Genomic DNA, 22299 nt, shown 5'->3' with positions numbered 1-22299 from the left:
ACAGAAAGTGTCTCTATGGGATCTCCTCTACTCAAAATACATCACAGAGGAGAGAAGGAGAGAGCTTGTGCAGCAGTATAAATCTGGAGCAATCCCTATTGAACGCTTCATGGAGATTATCCTAGCAAATATTCAACAAAAGACTACCACCACAATAACCACATCATCTTCAGTGACAACATGCACACCACCACCTGAGACAAAGTCAGAGAAAACAACCATTACCACAACAACCACAGAGACAAGCTTCCATGGTATCAGGAAGGATGTCACCGCTGGCGAGCTGCTTGCCTCAAAAATCATTGACAAGAAACTCTATGAAGACCTCAACACAGGAAAAGTCACAGTGAACCAAGTGAGTGAAATGGACTCAGTACACAAGTACCTGGAGGGAACTAATAGCATTGCAGGTGTATATGTTCAGTCCACCAAACAGACCATGAGCATCTACGAGGCCAAATCCAAAGGTCTTCTAACTCCTGGAACCTCCCTGGTTCTGCTGGAGGCTCAAGCTGCCACTGGATTTGTCATTGACCCAGTGAAGAACAAGAAGCTCTCTGTAGAAGAGGCAGCCGCTCAAGGTGTGGTTGGGAACGAGTGGAAGAACAAACTGCTTTCAGCAGAGAGGGCAGTCACTGGATACAAAGATCCCTACACAGGAAACACTATTTCCTTGTTCCAGGCCTTGAAAAAGGATCTAATTGTCAAGGACCATGGAATTCGCCTTCTTGAGGCACAGATTGCAACTGGTGGAATCATCGATCCAGTGTACAGTCATAGAGTGCCAGTAGAGGTGGCGTACCAGAGAGGATACTTTGATGAGGAAATGAACCAGATCCTCGATGACCCTGACGATGACACCAAGGGCTTTTTTGACCCCAACACACAAGAGAACCTCACCTACCTGCAGCTTGTGGAGAGGTGTGTGACAGACCCAGATACTGGCCTTAGCTTACTCGTAATTGTCAAAAAAGGAGAGTTTTACTTCTTCATTGATGAGCAAACCAAGAACATTCTAAAGGCTATGACAACAACTAAGGCCGGAGGCAAATTTCAAGGACAGAAAGTGTCTCTATGGGATCTCCTCTACTCAAAATACATCACAGAGGAGAGAAGGAGAGAGCTTGTGCAGCAGTATAAATCTGGAGCAATCCCTATTGAACGCTTCATGGAGATTATCCTAGCAAATATTCAACAAAAGACTACCACCACAATAACCACAACATCTTCAGTGACAACATGCACACCACCACCTGAGACAAAGTCAGAGAAAACAACCATTACCACAACAACCACAGAGACAAGCTTCCATGGTATCAGGAAGGATGTCACCGCTGGCGAGCTGCTTGCCTCAAAAATCATTGACAAGAAACTCTATGAAGACCTCAACACAGGAAAAGTCACAGTGAACCAAGTGAGTGAAATGGACTCAGTACACAAGTACCTGGAGGGAACTAATAGCATTGCAGGTGTATATGTTCAGTCCACCAAACAGACCATGAGCATCTACGAGGCCAAATCCAAAGGTCTTCTAACTCCTGGAACCTCCCTGGTTCTGCTGGAGGCTCAAGCTGCCACTGGATTTGTCATTGACCCAGTGAAGAACAAGAAGCTCTCTGTAGAAGAGGCAGCCGCTCAAGGTGTGGTTGGGAACGAGTGGAAGAACAAACTGCTTTCAGCAGAGAGGGCAGTCACTGGATACAAAGATCCCTACACAGGAAACACTATTTCCTTGTACCAGGCCTTGAAAAAGGATCTAATTGTCAAGGACCATGGAATTCGCCTTCTTGAGGCACAGATTGCAACTGGTGGAATCATCGATCCAGTGTACAGTCATAGAGTGCCAGTAGAGGTGGCGTACCAGAGAGGATACTTTGATGAGGAAATGAACCAGATCCTCGATGACCCTGACGATGACACCAAGGGCTTTTTTGACCCCAACACACAAGAGAACCTCACCTACCTGCAGCTTGTGGAGAGGTGTGTGACAGACCCAGATACTGGCCTTAGCTTACTCGTAATTGTCAAAAAAGGAGAGTTTTACTTCTTCATTGATGAGCAAACCAAGAACATTCTAAAGGCTATGACAACAACTAAGGCCGGAGGCAAATTTCAAGGACAGAAAGTGTCTCTATGGGATCTCCTCTACTCAAAATACATCACAGAGGAGAGAAGGAGAGAGCTTGTGCAGCAGTATAAATCTGGAGCAATCCCTATTGAACGCTTCATGGAGATTATCCTAGCAAATATTCAACAAAAGACTACCACCACAATAACCACAACATCTTCAGTGACAACATGCACACCACCACCTGAGACAAAGTCAGAGAAAACAACCATTACCACAACAACCACAGAGACAAGCTTCCATGGTATCAGGAAGGATGTCAGCGCTGGCGAGCTGCTTGCCTCAAAAATCATTGACAAGAAACTCTATGAAGACCTCAACACGGGAAAAGTCACAGTGAACCAAGTGAGTGAAATGGACTCAGTACACAAGTACCTGGAGGGAACTAATAGCATTGCAGGTGTATATGTTCAGTCCACCAAACAGACCATGAGCATTTACGAGGCCAAATCCAAAGGTCTTCTAACTCCTGGAACCTCCCTGGTTCTGCTGGAGGCTCAAGCTGCCACTGGATTTGTCATTGACCCAGTGAAGAACAAGAAGCTCTCTGTAGAAGAGGCAGCCGCTCAAGGTGTGGTTGGGAACGAGTGGAAGAACAAACTGCTTTCAGCAGAGAGGGCAGTCACTGGATACAAAGATCCCTACACAGGAAACACTATTTCCTTGTTCCAGGCCTTGAAAAAGGATCTAATTGTCAAGGACCATGGAATTCGCCTTCTTGAGGCACAGATTGCAACTGGTGGAATCATCGATCCAGTGTACAGTCATAGAGTGCCAGTAGAGGTGGCGTACCAGAGAGGATACTTTGATGAGGAAATGAACCAGATCCTCGATGACCCTGACGATGACACCAAGGGCTTTTTTGACCCCAACACACAAGAGAACCTCACCTACCTGCAGCTTGTGGAGAGGTGTGTGACAGACCCAGATACTGGCCTTAGCTTACTCGTAATTGTCAAAAAAGGAGAGTTTTACTTCTTCATTGATGAGCAAACCAAGAACATTCTAAAGGCTATGACAACAACTAAGGCCGGAGGCAAATTTCAAGGACAGAAAGTGTCTCTATGGGATCTCCTCTACTCAAAATACATCACAGAGGAGAGAAGGAGAGAGCTTGTGCAGCAGTATAAATCTGGAGCAATCCCTATTGAACGCTTCATGGAGATTATCCTAGCAAATATTCAACAAAAGACTACCACCACAATAACCACAACATCTTCAGTGACAACATGCACACCACCACCTGAGACAAAGTCAGAGAAAACAACCATTACCACAACAACCACAGAGACAAGCTTCCATGGTATCAGGAAGGATGTCAGCGCTGGCGAGCTGCTTGCCTCAAAAATCATTGACAAGAAACTCTATGAAGACCTCAACACGGGAAAAGTCACAGTGAACCAAGTGAGTGAAATGGACTCAGTACACAAGTACCTGGAGGGAACTAATAGCATTGCAGGTGTATATGTTCAGTCCACCAAACAGACCATGAGCATCTACGAGGCCAAATCCAAAGGTCTTCTAACTCCTGGAACCTCCCTGGTTCTGCTGGAGGCTCAAGCTGCCACTGGATTTGTCATTGACCCAGTGAAGAACAAGAAGCTCTCTGTAGAAGAGGCAGCCGCTCAAGGTGTGGTTGGGAACGAGTGGAAGAACAAACTGCTTTCAGCAGAGAGGGCAGTCACTGGATACAAAGATCCCTACACAGGAAACACTATTTCCTTGTTCCAGGCCTTGAAAAAGGATCTAATTGTCAAGGACCATGGAATTCGCCTTCTTGAGGCACAGATTGCAACTGGTGGAATCATCGATCCAGTGTACAGTCATAGAGTGCCAGTAGAGGTGGCGTACCAGAGAGGATACTTTGATGAGGAAATGAACCAGATCCTCGATGACCCTGACGATGACACCAAGGGCTTTTTTGACCCCAACACACAAGAGAACCTCACCTACCTGCAGCTTGTGGAGAGGTGTGTGACAGACCCAGATACTGGCCTTAGCTTACTCGTAATTGTCAAAAAAGGAGAGTTTTACTTCTTCATTGATGAGCAAACCAAGAACATTCTAAAGGCTATGACAACAACTAAGGCCGGAGGCAAATTTCAAGGACAGAAAGTGTCTCTATGGGATCTCCTCTACTCAAAATACATCACAGAGGAGAGAAGGAGAGAGCTTGTGCAGCAGTATAAATCTGGAGCAATCCCTATTGAACGCTTCATGGAGATTATCCTAGCAAATATTCAACAAAAGACTCCCACCACAATAACCACAACATCTTCAGTGACAACATGCACACCACCACCTGAGACAAAGTCAGAGAAAACAACCATTACCACAACAACCACAGAGACAAGCTTCCATGGTATCAGGAAGGATGTCACCGCTGGCGAGCTGCTTGCCTCAAAAATCATTGACAAGAAACTCTATGAAGACCTCAACACAGGAAAAGTCACAGTGAACCAAGTGAGTGAAATGGACTCAGTACACAAGTACCTGGAGGGAACTAATAGCATTGCAGGTGTATATGTTCAGTCCACCAAACAGACCATGAGCATCTACGAGGCCAAATCCAAAGGTCTTCTAACTCCTGGAACCTCCCTGGTTCTGCTGGAGGCTCAAGCTGCCACTGGATTTGTCATTGACCCAGTGAAGAACAAGAAGCTCTCTGTAGAAGAGGCAGCCGCTCAAGGTGTGGTTGGGAACGAGTGGAAGAACAAACTGCTTTCAGCAGAGAGGGCAGTCACTGGATACAAAGATCCCTACACAGGAAACACTATTTCCTTGTTCCAGGCCTTGAAAAAGGATCTAATTGTCAAGGACCATGGAATTCGCCTTCTTGAGGCACAGATTGCAACTGGTGGAATCATCGATCCAGTGTACAGTCATAGAGTGCCAGTAGAGGTGGCGTACCAGAGAGGATACTTTGATGAGGAAATGAACCAGATCCTCGATGACCCTGACGATGACACCAAGGGCTTTTTTGACCCCAACACACAAGAGAACCTCACCTACCTGCAGCTTGTGGAGAGGTGTGTGACAGACCCAGATACTGGCCTTAGCTTACTCGTAATTGTCAAAAAAGGAGAGTTTTACTTCTTCATTGATGAGCAAACCAAGAACATTCTAAAGGCTATGACAACAACTAAGGCCGGAGGCAAATTTCAAGGACAGAAAGTGTCTCTATGGGATCTCCTCTACTCACAATACATCACAGAGGAGAGAAGGAGAGAGCTTGTGCAGCAGTATAAATCTGGAGCAATCCCTATTGAACGCTTCATGGAGATTATCCTAGCAAATATTCAACAAAAGACTACCACCACAATAACCACAACATCTTCAGTGACAACATGCACACCACCACCTGAGACAAAGTCAGAGAAAACAACCATTACCACAACAACCACAGAGACAAGCTTCCATGGTATCAGGAAGGATGTCACCGCTGGCGAGCTGCTTGCCTCAAAAATCATTGACAAGAAACTCTATGAAGACCTCAACACGGGAAAAGTCACAGTGAACCAAGTGAGTGAAATGGACTCAGTACACAAGTACCTGGAGGGAACTAATAGCATTGCAGGTGTATATGTTCAGTCCACCAAACAGACCATGAGCATCTACGAGGCCAAATCCAAAGGTCTTCTAACTCCTGGAACCTCCCTGGTTCTGCTGGAGGCTCAAGCTGCCACTGGATTTGTCATTGACCCAGTGAAGAACAAGAAGCTCTCTGTAGAAGAGGCAGCCGCTCAAGGTGTGGTTGGGAACGAGTGGAAGAACAAACTGCTTTCAGCAGAGAGGGCAGTCACTGGATACAAAGATCCCTACACAGGAAACACTATTTCCTTGTTCCAGGCCTTGAAAAAGGATCTAATTGTCAAGGACCATGGAATTCGCCTTCTTGAGGCACAGATTGCAACTGGTGGAATCATCGATCCAGTGTACAGTCATAGAGTGCCAGTAGAGGTGGCGTACCAGAGAGGATACTTTGATGAGGAAATGAACCAGATCCTCGATGACCCTGACGATGACACCAAGGGCTTTTTTGACCCCAACACACAAGAGAACCTCACCTACCTGCAGCTTGTGGAGAGGTGTGTGACAGACCCAGATACTGGCCTTAGCTTACTCGTAATTGTCAAAAAAGGAGAGTTTTACTTCTTCATTGATGAGCAAACCAAGAACATTCTAAAGGCTATGACAACAACTAAGGCCGGAGGCAAATTTCAAGGACAGAAAGTGTCTCTATGGGATCTCCTCTACTCAAAATACATCACAGAGGAGAGAAGGAGAGAGCTTGTGCAGCAGTATAAATCTGGAGCAATCCCTATTGAACGCTTCATGGAGATTATCCTAGCAAATATTCAACAAAAGACTACCACCACAATAACCACAACATCTTCAGTGACAACATGCACACCACCACCTGAGACAAAGTCAGAGAAAACAACCATTACCACAACAACCACAGAGACAAGCTTCCATGGTATCAGGAAGGATGTCACCGCTGGCGAGCTGCTTGCCTCAAAAATCATTGACAAGAAACTCTATGAAGACCTCAACACAGGAAAAGTCACAGTGAACCAAGTGAGTGAAATGGACTCAGTACACAAGTACCTGGAGGGAACTAATAGCATTGCAGGTGTATATGTTCAGTCCACCAAACAGACCATGAGCATCTACGAGGCCAAATCCAAAGGTCTTCTAACTCCTGGAACCTCCCTGGTTCTGCTGGAGGCTCAAGCTGCCACTGGATTTGTCATTGACCCAGTGAAGAACAAGAAGCTCTCTGTAGAAGAGGCAGCCGCTCAAGGTGTGGTTGGGAACGAGTGGAAGAACAAACTGCTTTCAGCAGAGAGGGCAGTCACTGGATACAAAGATCCCTACACAGGAAACACTATTTCCTTGTTCCAGGCCTTGAAAAAGGATCTAATTGTCAAGGACCATGGAATTCGCCTTCTTGAGGCACAGATTGCAACTGGTGGAATCATCGATCCAGTGTACAGTCATAGAGTGCCAGTAGAGGTGGCGTACCAGAGAGGATACTTTGATGAGGAAATGAACCAGATCCTCGATGACCCTGACGATGACACCAAGGGCTTTTTTGACCCCAACACACAAGAGAACCTCACCTACCTGCAGCTTGTGGAGAGGTGTGTGACAGACCCAGATACTGGCCTTAGCTTACTCGTAATTGTCAAAAAAGGAGAGTTTTACTTCTTCATTGATGAGCAAACCAAGAACATTCTAAAGGCTATGACAACAACTAAGGCCGGAGGCAAATTTCAAGGACAGAAAGTGTCTCTATGGGATCTCCTCTACTCAAAATACATCACAGAGGAGAGAAGGAGAGAGCTTGTGCAGCAGTATAAATCTGGAGCAATCCCTATTGAACGCTTCATGGAGATTATCCTAGCAAATATTCAACAAAAGACTACCACCACAATAACCACAACATCTTCAGTGACAACATGCACACCACCACCTGAGACAAAGTCAGAGAAAACAACCATTACCACAACAACCACAGAGACAAGCTTCCATGGTATCAGGAAGGATGTCACCGCTGGCGAGCTGCTTGCCTCAAAAATCATTGACAAGAAACTCTATGAAGACCTCAACACAGGAAAAGTCACAGTGAACCAAGTGAGTGAAATGGACTCAGTACACAAGTACCTGGAGGGAACTAATAGCATTGCAGGTGTATATGTTCAGTCCACCAAACAGACCATGAGCATCTACGAGGCCAAATCCAAAGGTCTTCTAACTCCTGGAACCTCCCTGGTTCTGCTGGAGGCTCAAGCTGCCACTGGATTTGTCATTGACCCAGTGAAGAACAAGAAGCTCTCTGTAGAAGAGGCAGCCGCTCAAGGTGTGGTTGGGAACGAGTGGAAGAACAAACTGCTTTCAGCAGAGAGGGCAGTCACTGGATACAAAGATCCCTACACAGGAAACACTATTTCCTTGTTCCAGGCCTTGAAAAAGGATCTAATTGTCAAGGACCATGGAATTCGCCTTCTTGAGGCACAGATTGCAACTGGTGGAATCATCGATCCAGTGTACAGTCATAGAGTGCCAGTAGAGGTGGCGTACCAGAGAGGATACTTTGATGAGGAAATGAACCAGATCCTCGATGACCCTGACGATGACACCAAGGGCTTTTTTGACCCCAACACACAAGAGAACCTCACCTACCTGCAGCTTGTGGAGAGGTGTGTGACAGACCCAGATACTGGCCTTAGCTTACTCGTAATTGTCAAAAAAGGAGAGTTTTACTTCTTCATTGATGAGCAAACCAAGAACATTCTAAAGGCTATGACAACAACTAAGGCCGGTGGCAAATTTCAAGGACAGAAAGTGTCTCTATGGGATCTCCTCTACTCAAAATACATCACAGAGGAGAGAAGGAGAGAGCTTGTGCAGCAGTATAAATCTGGAGCAATCCCTATTGAACGCTTCATGGAGATTATCCTAGCAAATATTCAACAAAAGACTACCACCACAATAACCACAACATCTTCAGTGACAACATGCACACCACCACCTGAGACAAAGTCAGAGAAAACAACCATTACCACAACAACCACAGAGACAAGCTTCCATGGTATCAGGAAGGATGTCACCGCTGGCGAGCTGCTTGCCTCAAAAATCATTGACAAGAAACTCTATGAAGACCTCAACACAGGAAAAGTCACAGTGAACCAAGTGAGTGAAATGGACTCAGTACACAAGTACCTGGAGGGAACTAATAGCATTGCAGGTGTATATGTTCAGTCCACCAAACAGACCATGAGCATCTACGAGGCCAAATCCAAAGGTCTTCTAACTCCTGGAACCTCCCTGGTTCTGCTGGAGGCTCAAGCTGCCACTGGATTTGTCATTGACCCAGTGAAGAACAAGAAGCTCTCTGTAGAAGAGGCAGCCGCTCAAGGTGTGGTTGGGAACGAGTGGAAGAACAAACTGCTTTCAGCAGAGAGGGCAGTCACTGGATACAAAGATCCCTACACAGGAAACACTATTTCCTTGTTCCAGGCCTTGAAAAAGGATCTAATTGTCAAGGACCATGGAATTCGCCTTCTTGAGGCACAGATTGCAACTGGTGGAATCATCGATCCAGTGTACAGTCATAGAGTGCCAGTAGAGGTGGCGTACCAGAGAGGATACTTTGATGAGGAAATGAACCAGATCCTCGATGACCCTGACGATGACACCAAGGGCTTTTTTGACCCCAACACACAAGAGAACCTCACCTACCTGCAGCTTGTGGAGAGGTGTGTGACAGACCCAGATACTGGCCTTAGCTTACTCGTAATTGTCAAAAAAGGAGAGTTTTACTTCTTCATTGATGAGCAAACCAAGAACATTCTAAAGGCTATGACAACAACTAAGGCCGGAGGCAAATTTCAAGGACAGAAAGTGTCTCTATGGGATCTCCTCTACTCAAAATACATCACAGAGGAGAGAAGGAGAGAGCTTGTGCAGCAGTATAAATCTGGAGCAATCCCTATTGAACGCTTCATGGAGATTATCCTAGCAAATATTCAACAAAAGACTACCACCACAATAACCACAACATCTTCAGTGACAACATGCACACCACCACCTGAGACAAAGTCAGAGAAAACAACCATTACCACAACAACCACAGAGACAAGCTTCCATGGTATCAGGAAGGATGTCACCGCTGGCGAGCTGCTTGCCTCAAAAATCATTGACAAGAAACTCTATGAAGACCTCAACACGGGAAAAGTCACAGTGAACCAAGTGAGTGAAATGGACTCAGTACACAAGTACCTGGAGGGAACTAATAGCATTGCAGGTGTATATGTTCAGTCCACCAAACAGACCATGAGCATCTACGAGGCCAAATCCAAAGGTCTTCTAACTCCTGGAACCTCCCTGGTTCTGCTGGAGGCTCAAGCTGCCACTGGATTTGTCATTGACCCAGTGAAGAACAAGAAGCTCTCTGTAGAAGAGGCAGCCGCTCAAGGTGTGGTTGGGAACGAGTGGAAGAACAAACTGCTTTCAGCAGAGAGGGCAGTCACTGGATACAAAGATCCCTACACAGGAAACACTATTTCCTTGTTCCAGGCCTTGAAAAAGGATCTAATTGTCAAGGACCATGGAATTCGCCTTCTTGAGGCACAGATTGCAACTGGTGGAATCATCGATCCAGTGTACAGTCATAGAGTGCCAGTAGAGGTGGCGTACCAGAGAGGATACTTTGATGAGGAAATGAACCAGATCCTCGATGACCCTGACGATGACACCAAGGGCTTTTTTGACCCCAACACACAAGAGAACCTCACCTACCTGCAGCTTGTGGAGAGGTGTGTGACAGACCCAGATACTGGCCTTAGCTTACTCGTAATTGTCAAAAAAGGAGAGTTTTACTTCTTCATTGATGAGCAAACCAAGAACATTCTAAAGGCTATGACAACAACTAAGGCCGGAGGCAAATTTCAAGGACAGAAAGTGTCTCTATGGGATCTCCTCTACTCAAAATACATCACAGAGGAGAGAAGGAGAGAGCTTGTGCAGCAGTATAAATCTGGAGCAATCCCTATTGAACGCTTCATGGAGATTATCCTAGCAAATATTCAACAAAAGACTACCACCACAATAACCACAACATCTTCAGTGACAACATGCACACCACCACCTGAGACAAAGTCAGAGAAAACAACCATTACCACAACAACCACAGAGACAAGCTTCCATGGTATCAGGAAGGATGTCACCGCTGGCGAGCTGCTTGCCTCAAAAATCATTGACAAGAAACTCTATGAAGACCTCAACACAGGAAAAGTCACAGTGAACCAAGTGAGTGAAATGGACTCAGTACACAAGTACCTGGAGGGAACTAATAGCATTGCAGGTGTATATGTTCAGTCCACCAAACAGACCATGAGCATCTACGAGGCCAAATCCAAAGGTCTTCTAACTCCTGGAACCTCCCTGGTTCTGCTGGAGGCTCAAGCTGCCACTGGATTTGTCATTGACCCAGTGAAGAACAAGAAGCTCTCTGTAGAAGAGGCAGCCGCTCAAGGTGTGGTTGGGAACGAGTGGAAGAACAAACTGCTTTCAGCAGAGAGGGCAGTCACTGGATACAAAGATCCCTACACAGGAAACACTATTTCCTTGTTCCAGGCCTTGAAAAAGGATCTAATTGTCAAGGACCATGGAATTCGCCTTCTTGAGGCACAGATTGCAACTGGTGGAATCATCGATCCAGTGTACAGTCATAGAGTGCCAGTAGAGGTGGCGTACCAGAGAGGATACTTTGATGAGGAAATGAACCAGATCCTCGATGACCCTGACGATGACACCAAGGGCTTTTTTGACCCCAACACACAAGAGAACCTCACCTACCTGCAGCTTGTGGAGAGGTGTGTGACAGACCCAGATACTGGCCTTAGCTTACTCGTAATTGTCAAAAAAGGAGAGTTTTACTTCTTCATTGATGAGCAAACCAAGAACATTCTAAAGGCTATGACAACAACTAAGGCCGGTGGCAAATTTCAAGGACAGAAAGTGTCTCTATGGGATCTCCTCTACTCAAAATACATCACAGAGGAGAGAAGGAGAGAGCTTGTGCAGCAGTATAAATCTGGAGCAATCCCTATTGAACGCTTCATGGAGATTATCCTAGCAAATATTCAACAAAAGACTACCACCACAATAACCACAACATCTTCAGTGACAACATGCACACCACCACCTGAGACAAAGTCAGAGAAAACAACCATTACCACAACAACCACAGAGACAAGCTTCCATGGTATCAGGAAGGATGTCACCGCTGGCGAGCTGCTTGCCTCAAAAATCATTGACAAGAAACTCTATGAAGACCTCAACACAGGAAAAGTCACAGTGAACCAAGTGAGTGAAATGGACTCAGTACACAAGTACCTGGAGGGAACTAATAGCATTGCAGGTGTATATGTTCAGTCCACCAAACAGACCATGAGCATCTACGAGGCCAAATCCAAAGGTCTTCTAACTCCTGGAACCTCCCTGGTTCTGCTGGAGGCTCAAGCTGCCACTGGATTTGTCATTGACCCAGTGAAGAACAAGAAGCTCTCTGTAGAAGAGGCAGCCGCTCAAGGTGTGGTTGGGAACGAGTGGAAGAACAAACTGCTTTCAGCAGAGAGGGCAGTCACTGGATACAAAGATCCCTACACAGGAAACACTATTTCCTTGTTCCAGGCCTTGAAAAAGGATCTAATTGTCAAGGACCATGGAATTCGCCTTCTTGAGGCACAGATTGCAACTGGTGGAATCATCGATCCAGTGTACAGTCATAGAGTGCCAGTAGAGGTGGCGTACCAGAGAGGATACTTTGATGAGGAAATGAACCAGATCCTCGATGACCCTGACGATGACACCAAGGGCTTTTTTGACCCCAACACACAAGAGAACCTCACCTACCTGCAGCTTGTGGAGAGGTGTGTGACAGACCCAGATACTGGCCTTAGCTTACTCGTAATTGTCAAAAAAGGAGAGTTTTACTTCTTCATTGATGAGCAAACCAAGAACATTCTAAAGGCTATGACAACAACTAAGGCCGGAGGCAAATTTCAAGGACAGAAAGTGTCTCTATGGGATCTCCTCTACTCAAAATACATCACAGAGGAGAGAAGGAGAGAGCTTGTGCAGCAGTATAAATCTGGAGCAATCCCTATTGAACGCTTCATGGAGATTATCCTAGCAAATATTCAACAAAAGACTACCACCACAATAACCACAACATCTTCAGTGACAACATGCACACCACCACCTGAGACAAAGTCAGAGAAAACAACCATTACCACAACAACCACAGAGACAAGCTTCCATGGTATCAGGAAGGATGTCACCGCTGGCGAGCTGCTTGCCTCAAAAATCATTGACAAGAAACTCTATGAAGACCTCAACACGGGAAAAGTCACAGTGAACCAAGTGAGTGAAATGGACTCAGTACACAAGTACCTGGAGGGAACTAATAGCATTGCAGGTGTATATGTTCAGTCCACCAAACAGACCATGAGCATCTACGAGGCCAAATCCAAAGGTCTTCTAACTCCTGGAACCTCCCTGGTTCTGCTGGAGGCTCAAGCTGCCACTGGATTTGTCATTGACCCAGTGAAGAACAAGAAGCTCTCTGTAGAAGAGGCAGCCGCTCAAGGTGTGGTTGGGAACGAGTGGAAGAACAAACTGCTTTCAGCAGAGAGGGCAGTCACTGGATACAAAGATCCCTACACAGGAAACACTATTTCCTTGTTCCAGGCCTTGAAAAAGGATCTAATTGTCAAGGACCATGGAATTCGCCTTCTTGAGGCACAGATTGCAACTGGTGGAATCATCGATCCAGTGTACAGTCATAGAGTGCCAGTAGAGGTGGCGTACCAGAGAGGATACTTTGATGAGGAAATGAACCAGATCCTCGATGACCCTGACGATGACACCAAGGGCTTTTTTGACCCCAACACACAAGAGAACCTCACCTACCTGCAGCTTGTGGAGAGGTGTGTGACAGACCCAGATACTGGCCTTAGCTTACTCGTAATTGTCAAAAAAGGAGAGTTTTACTTCTTCATTGATGAGCAAACCAAGAACATTCTAAAGGCTATGACAACAACTAAGGCCGGAGGCAAATTTCAAGGACAGAAAGTGTCTCTATGGGATCTCCTCTACTCAAAATACATCACAGAGGAGAGAAGGAGAGAGCTTGTGCAGCAGTATAAATCTGGAGCAATCCCTATTGAACGCTTCATGGAGATTATCCTAGCAAATATTCAACAAAAGACTACCACCACAATAACCACAACATCTTCAGTGACAACATGCACACCACCACCTGAGACAAAGTCAGAGAAAACAACCATTACCACAACAACCACAGAGACAAGCTTCCATGGTATCAGGAAGGATGTCACCGCTGGCGAGCTGCTTGCCTCAAAAATCATTGACAAGAAACTCTATGAAGACCTCAACACAGGAAAAGTCACAGTGAACCAAGTGAGTGAAATGGACTCAGTACACAAGTACCTGGAGGGAACTAATAGCATTGCAGGTGTATATGTTCAGTCCACCAAACAGACCATGAGCATCTACGAGGCCAAATCCAAAGGTCTTCTAACTCCTGGAACCTCCCTGGTTCTGCTGGAGGCTCAAGCTGCCACTGGATTTGTCATTGACCCAGTGAAGAACAAGAAGCTCTCTGTAGAAGAGGCAGCCGCTCAAGGTGTGGTTGGGAACGAGTGGAAGAACAAACTGCTTTCAGCAGAGAGGGCAGTCACTGGATACAAAGATCCCTACACAGGAAACACTATTTCCTTGTTCCAGGCCTTGAAAAAGGATCTAATTGTCAAGGACCATGGAATTCGCCTTCTTGAGGCACAGATTGCAACTGGTGGAATCATCGATCCAGTGTACAGTCATAGAGTGCCAGTAGAGGTGGCGTACCAGAGAGGATACTTTGATGAGGAAATGAACCAGATCCTCGATGACCCTGACGATGACACCAAGGGCTTTTTTGACCCCAACACACAAGAGAACCTCACCTACCTGCAGCTTGTGGAGAGGTGTGTGACAGACCCAGATACTGGCCTTAGCTTACTCGTAATTGTCAAAAAAGGAGAGTTTTACTTCTTCATTGATGAGCAAACCAAGAACATTCTAAAGGCTATGACAACAACTAAGGCCGGAGGCAAATTTCAAGGACAGAAAGTGTCTCTATGGGATCTCCTCTACTCAAAATACATCACAGAGGAGAGAAGGAGAGAGCTTGTGCAGCAGTATAAATCTGGAGCAATCCCTATTGAACGCTTCATGGAGATTATCCTAGCAAATATTCAACAAAAGACTACCACCACAATAACCACAACATCTTCAGTGACAACATGCACACCACCACCTGAGACAAAGTCAGAGAAAACAACCATTACCACAACAACCACAGAGACAAGCTTCCATGGTATCAGGAAGGATGTCACCGCTGGCGAGCTGCTTGCCTCAAAAATCATTGACAAGAAACTCTATGAAGACCTCAACACAGGAAAAGTCACAGTGAACCAAGTGAGTGAAATGGACTCAGTACACAAGTACCTGGAGGGAACTAATAGCATTGCAGGTGTATATGTTCAGTCCACCAAACAGACCATGAGCATCTACGAGGCCAAATCCAAAGGTCTTCTAACTCCTGGAACCTCCCTGGTTCTGCTGGAGGCTCAAGCTGCCACTGGATTTGTCATTGACCCAGTGAAGAACAAGAAGCTCTCTGTAGAAGAGGCAGCCGCTCAAGGTGTGGTTGGGAACGAGTGGAAGAACAAACTGCTTTCAGCAGAGAGGGCAGTCACTGGATACAAAGATCCCTACACAGGAAACACTATTTCCTTGTTCCAGGCCTTGAAAAAGGATCTAATTGTCAAGGACCATGGAATTCGCCTTCTTGAGGCACAGATTGCAACTGGTGGAATCATCGATCCAGTGTACAGTCATAGAGTGCCAGTAGAGGTGGCGTACCAGAGAGGATACTTTGATGAGGAAATGAACCAGATCCTCGATGACCCTGACGATGACACCAAGGGCTTTTTTGACCCCAACACACAAGAGAACCTCACCTACCTGCAGCTTGTGGAGAGGTGTGTGACAGACCCAGATACTGGCCTTAGCTTACTCGTAATTGTCAAAAAAGGAGAGTTTTACTTCTTCATTGATGAGCAAACCAAGAACATTCTAAAGGCTATGACAACAACTAAGGCCGGTGGCAAATTTCAAGGACAGAAAGTGTCTCTATGGGATCTCCTCTACTCAAAATACATCACAGAGGAGAGAAGGAGAGAGCTTGTGCAGCAGTATAAATCTGGAGCAATCCCTATTGAACGCTTCATGGAGATTATCCTAGCAAATATTCAACAAAAGACTACCACCACAATAACCACAACATCTTCAGTGACAACATGCACACCACCACCTGAGACAAAGTCAGAGAAAACAACCATTACCACAACAACCACAGAGACAAGCTTCCATGGTATCAGGAAGGATGTCACCGCTGGCGAGCTGCTTGCCTCAAAAATCATTGACAAGAAACTCTATGAAGACCTCAACACAGGAAAAGTCACAGTGAACCAAGTGAGTGAAATGGACTCAGTACACAAGTACCTGGAGGGAACTAATAGCATTGCAGGTGTATATGTTCAGTCCACCAAACAGACCATGAGCATCTACGAGGCCAAATCCAAAGGTCTTCTAACTCCTGGAACCTCCCTGGTTCTGCTGGAGGCTCAAGCTGCCACTGGATTTGTCATTGACCCAGTGAAGAACAAGAAGCTCTCTGTAGAAGAGGCAGCCGCTCAAGGTGTGGTTGGGAACGAGTGGAAGAACAAACTGCTTTCAGCAGAGAGGGCAGTCACTGGATACAAAGATCCCTACACAGGAAACACTATTTCCTTGTTCCAGGCCTTGAAAAAGGATCTAATTGTCAAGGACCATGGAATTCGCCTTCTTGAGGCACAGATTGCAACTGGTGGAATCATCGATCCAGTGTACAGTCATAGAGTGCCAGTAGAGGTGGCGTACCAGAGAGGATACTTTGATGAGGAAATGAACCAGATCCTCGATGACCCTGACGATGACACCAAGGGCTTTTTTGACCCCAACACACAAGAGAACCTCACCTACCTGCAGCTTGTGGAGAGGTGTGTGACAGACCCAGATACTGGCCTTAGCTTACTCGTAATTGTCAAAAAAGGAGAGTTTTACTTCTTCATTGATGAGCAAACCAAGAACATTCTAAAGGCTATGACAACAACTAAGGCCGGAGGCAAATTTCAAGGACAGAAAGTGTCTCTATGGGATCTCCTCTACTCAAAATACATCACAGAGGAGAGAAGGAGAGAGCTTGTGCAGCAGTATAAATCTGGAGCAATCCCTATTGAACGCTTCATGGAGATTATCCTAGCAAATATTCAACAAAAGACTACCACCACAATAACCACAACATCTTCAGTGACAACATGCACACCACCACCTGAGACAAAGTCAGAGAAAACAACCATTACCACAACAACCACAGAGACAAGCTTCCATGGTATCAGGAAGGATGTCACCGCTGGCGAGCTGCTTGCCTCAAAAATCATTGACAAGAAACTCTATGAAGACCTCAACACGGGAAAAGTCACAGTGAACCAAGTGAGTGAAATGGACTCAGTACACAAGTACCTGGAGGGAACTAATAGCATTGCAGGTGTATATGTTCAGTCCACCAAACAGACCATGAGCATCTACGAGGCCAAATCCAAAGGTCTTCTAACTCCTGGAACCTCCCTGGTTCTGCTGGAGGCTCAAGCTGCCACTGGATTTGTCATTGACCCAGTGAAGAACAAGAAGCTCTCTGTAGAAGAGGCAGCCGCTCAAGGTGTGGTTGGGAACGAGTGGAAGAACAAACTGCTTTCAGCAGAGAGGGCAGTCACTGGATACAAAGATCCCTACACAGGAAACACTATTTCCTTGTTCCAGGCCTTGAAAAAGGATCTAATTGTCAAGGACCATGGAATTCGCCTTCTTGAGGCACAGATTGCAACTGGTGGAATCATCGATCCAGTGTACAGTCATAGAGTGCCAGTAGAGGTGGCGTACCAGAGAGGATACTTTGATGAGGAAATGAACCAGATCCTCGATGACCCTGACGATGACACCAAGGGCTTTTTTGACCCCAACACACAAGAGAACCTCACCTACCTGCAGCTTGTGGAGAGGTGTGTGACAGACCCAGATACTGGCCTTAGCTTACTCGTAATTGTCAAAAAAGGAGAGTTTTACTTCTTCATTGATGAGCAAACCAAGAACATTCTAAAGGCTATGACAACAACTAAGGCCGGTGGCAAATTTCAAGGACAGAAAGTGTCTCTATGGGATCTCCTCTACTCAAAATACATCACAGAGGAGAGAAGGAGAGAGCTTGTGCAGCAGTATAAATCTGGAGCAATCCCTATTGAACGCTTCATGGAGATTATCCTAGCAAATATTCAACAAAAGACTACCACCACAATAACCACAACATCTTCAGTGACAACATGCACACCACCACCTGAGACAAAGTCAGAGAAAACAACCATTACCACAACAACCACAGAGACAAGCTTCCATGGTATCAGGAAGGATGTCACCGCTGGCGAGCTGCTTGCCTCAAAAATCATTGACAAGAAACTCTATGAAGACCTCAACACGGGAAAAGTCACAGTGAACCAAGTGAGTGAAATGGACTCAGTACACAAGTACCTGGAGGGAACTAATAGCATTGCAGGTGTATATGTTCAGTCCACCAAACAGACCATGAGCATCTACGAGGCCAAATCCAAAGGTCTTCTAACTCCTGGAACCTCCCTGGTTCTGCTGGAGGCTCAAGCTGCCACTGGATTTGTCATTGACCCAGTGAAGAACAAGAAGCTCTCTGTAGAAGAGGCAGCCGCTCAAGGTGTGGTTGGGAACGAGTGGAAGAACAAACTGCTTTCAGCAGAGAGGGCAGTCACTGGATACAAAGATCCCTACACAGGAAACACTATTTCCTTGTTCCAGGCCTTGAAAAAGGATCTAATTGTCAAGGACCATGGAATTCGCCTTCTTGAGGCACAGATTGCAACTGGTGGAATCATCGATCCAGTGTACAGCCATAGAGTGCCAGTAGAGGTGGCGTACCAGAGAGGATACTTTGATGAGGAAATGAACCAGATCCTCGATGACCCTGACGATGACACCAAGGGCTTTTTTGACCCCAACACACAAGAGAACCTCACCTACCTGCAGCTTGTGGAGAGGTGTGTGACAGACCCAGATACTGGCCTTAGCTTACTCGTAATTGTCAAAAAAGGAGAGTTTTACTTCTTCATTGATGAGCAAACCAAGAACATTCTAAAGGCTATGACAACAACTAAGGCCGGAGGCAAATTTCAAGGACAGAAAGTGTCTCTATGGGATCTCCTCTACTCAAAATACATCACAGAGGAGAGAAGGAGAGAGCTTGTGCAGCAGTATAAATCTGGAGCAATCCCTATTGAACGCTTCATGGAGATTATCCTAGCAATTATTCAACAAAAGACTACCACCACAACTACCACAACATCTTCAGTGACAACATGCACACCACCACCTGAGACAAAGTCAGAGAAAACAACCATTACCACAACAACCACAGAGATAAGCTTCCATGGTATCAGGAAGAATGTCACCGCTGGCGAGCTGCTTGCCTCAAAAATCATTGACAAGAAACTCTATGAAGACCTCAACACAGGAAAAGTCACAGTGAACCAAGTGAGTGAAATGGACTCAGTACACAAGTACCTGGAGGGAACTAATAGCATTGCAGGTGTATATGTTCAGTCCACCAAACAGACCATGAGCATCTACGAGGCCAAATCCAAAGGTCTTCTAACTCCTGGAACCTCTCTGGTTCTGCTGGAGGCTCAAGCTGCCACTGGATTTGTCATTGACCCAGTGAAGAACAAGAAGCTCTCTGTAGAAGAGGCAGCTGCTCAAGGTGTGGTTGGGAACGAGTGGAAGAACAAACTGCTTTCAGCAGAGAGGGCAGTCACTGGATACAAAGATCCCTACACAGGAAACACTATTTCCTTGTTCCAGGCCTTGAAAAAGGATCTAATTGTCAAGGACCATGGAATTCGCCTTCTTGAGGCACAGATTGCAACTGGTGGAATCATCGATCCAGTGTACAGTCATAGAGTGCCAGTAGAGGTGGCGTACCAGAGAGGATACTTTGATGAGGAAATGAACCAGATCCTCGATGACCCTGACGATGACACCAAGGGCTTTTTTGACCCAAACACACAAGAGAACCTCACCTATCTGCAGCTTCTGGAGAGGTGTGTGAGGGACCCAGGCACTGGTCTTAGCTTTCTGTCTCTGAATAAATAAGCTTTATAAGATTTGTCGTAAAATCGTCATCAAAGATGTGCAGATATAATTCAGAAGTATTTTCATTAAATTTTATATGCATTCCATTATATTTTATTACATGTAATTGCTTTCGGTGTTGATGGGGAGATTTTTTTTGAATATCATTTAATAAAAGTGATTTTTAAAGTGAATTTTGTTATTGTGAAGTAATCCACAATTTAATTGTACAGTGCCTTTGGAAAGTTTTCATACTTCTTGACATTTATTCTAAAATGTATTAAATCTTTTTCCCCCCTCATCAATATACACACAATACCCAATAATGACAATGCCAAAAGATTTTTTTTTTTTACATCTTTGCTAATTTAAATTAGAAAAAAAAAACGTAAAAATTACATTTACATTATTATTCAGACCCTTTACTCAATACTTTTTTGAAGATCGTTTGGCAGCGATTTTAAATCTTCTCAAGATCTGTCAGGTTGGATGGGGAGCGTTGCTGCACAGATATTTTCAGGTCTCTCCAAAGATGTTTGATCGGGTTCAAGTCCGGGATCTGGCTGGGCCACTCAAGGACATTCAGAGACTTGTCCCGAAGCCACTCCTGAGTTGTCTCTGATATGTGTTTAGGGTTGTTGTCCTGTTGGAAGGTGAACCGTCGCCCCAGTCTGAGGTCATGAGCCATCTGGAGCAGGTTTTCATCAAGGATCTTTCTATACTATGCTCTGTTCATCATTGCCTTGATCCTGACTAGTCTCCCAGTCCCTGCCATTGAAAAATATCCCCACAGCAGGATGCTGCCACCACCGTGCTTCACCGTAGGGATGATGCCAGGTTTCCTCCAGACGTGACGCTTGGCATTCAGGCCAAAGCGATCAATCTAGGTTTCATCAGACCAGAGAATCTTGTTTCTCATGGCCTTAGAGTCTTTAGGTGCCTTTTGGCAAACTCCAAGCGGGCTGTCATGTGCCTTTTACTGAGGAGTGGCTTCCGTCTGGTCACTCCACCATAAAGGCCTGATTGGTGGAGTGCTGCAGAGATGGTTGTCTTTCTGGAAGGTTCTTCCATCTCCACAGAGGAACTCTAGAGCTCTGTCAGAGTGACCCTCAGGTTCTTGGTCACCTCCAAAGTCCCCCGATTGCTCAGTTTGGCCAGGCGGCAGCTCTAGGAAGAGTCTTGGTGGTTCCAAACTTCTTCCATTTAAGAATGATGGAGGCCCCTTTGTTCTCGTGGACTTTCAATGCTGCAAAAATGTTTTGGTACCCTTCCCCAGATCTGTGCCTCTACACAATCCTGTCTCGGAGCTCTACGGACAATTCCTTCGACCTCATGGCTTGGTTTTTGCTCTGACATGCACTGTCAACTGTGGAACCTTATATAAACAGGTGTGTGCCTTTCCAAATCATGTCCAATCAATTGAATATACCACATGTGGACTCCAATCAAGTTGTAGAAACATCTCAAGGATCATTAATGAAAACAGGATGAATCTGAGCTCAATTTCGAGTCTCTAGCAAAGGGTCTGAATACTTATGTAAATAAGGTATTTTTTTTTTTTTTTTGCTTTGTCATTATGGGGTATTGTATGTAGATTGTTGCCCCCCAAAAATGATTTAATCAGTGTTAGAATAAGGCTGTAATGTAACAAAATGTTGAGAAAGTCAAGGGGTCTGACTACATTCTGAAGGCACTGTATTCTGTATTCTTGTCAATGCCATCCTATTCAACTATTGCTGTATATATGCTATTCTATCTTACGTATTCTACAGATATAATAAATATTCTATCCACATACTGTCCATAATGTATATACATCCCATCACAGATAGATATATATTAATATTTATACTCCGGACTCCGACATTGCTCGTCCTAATATTTATATATTTCTTAAATCTATTCTTTGACTTTTAGATTTGTGTGTATTGTTGTGAATTGTTATTGATTCCAGACATTTCGGCTTTTAATTTTGTATTAATTTGTACGCATTTCTAAAAACCAAATTGCACTTTGACATGATGGGGTATTGTGTGTCACAAAATCTCATTTTAATCTATATTAAATTCAAGCTGTAACATAACAAAATGTGGAAAAATTCAAGAATTGAATTTATTTGTCGTTGAATTTTTACACATTTTGTTGTGTTCCAGCCTGAATTTAATATAGATTAAATTGAGAATTTGCAACTATCTACACACAGTAATCATCATCTGGCCTACAGTGCAGTATTTGGACCTTTGTGTGCTATAGTGTGAGTGAACCATCATTATTTCTATTGACAT

At 45.1% G+C, this 22299-nt stretch overlaps 1 protein-coding gene across 1 annotated transcript in view; it reads left to right on the top strand.

The window, feature by feature from the left end:
- The window catches only part of LOC129830611 (uncharacterized), a 248671-nt gene extending 228463 nt beyond the window's left edge, over positions 1-20208 (top strand). Inside the window, exon 37 of the mRNA XM_055893164.1 lies at positions 5-20208. Coding sequence (XP_055749139.1) covers positions 5-20035 — 20031 coding nt within the window. The 3' untranslated portion in view covers positions 20036-20208. The remainder of the gene's footprint in view (positions 1-4) is intronic.
- The last annotated feature ends 2091 nt before the right edge of the window (positions 20209-22299 follow it).

Source organism: Salvelinus fontinalis, chromosome 32 (assembly GCF_029448725.1).
Source record: "Salvelinus fontinalis isolate EN_2023a chromosome 32, ASM2944872v1, whole genome shotgun sequence".
NCBI lineage: Eukaryota > Metazoa > Chordata > Actinopteri > Salmoniformes > Salmonidae > Salvelinus > Salvelinus fontinalis.
Note: the sequence above shows the minus strand (reverse complement) of the source record. Positions and strands in the feature narration are given on the sequence as shown.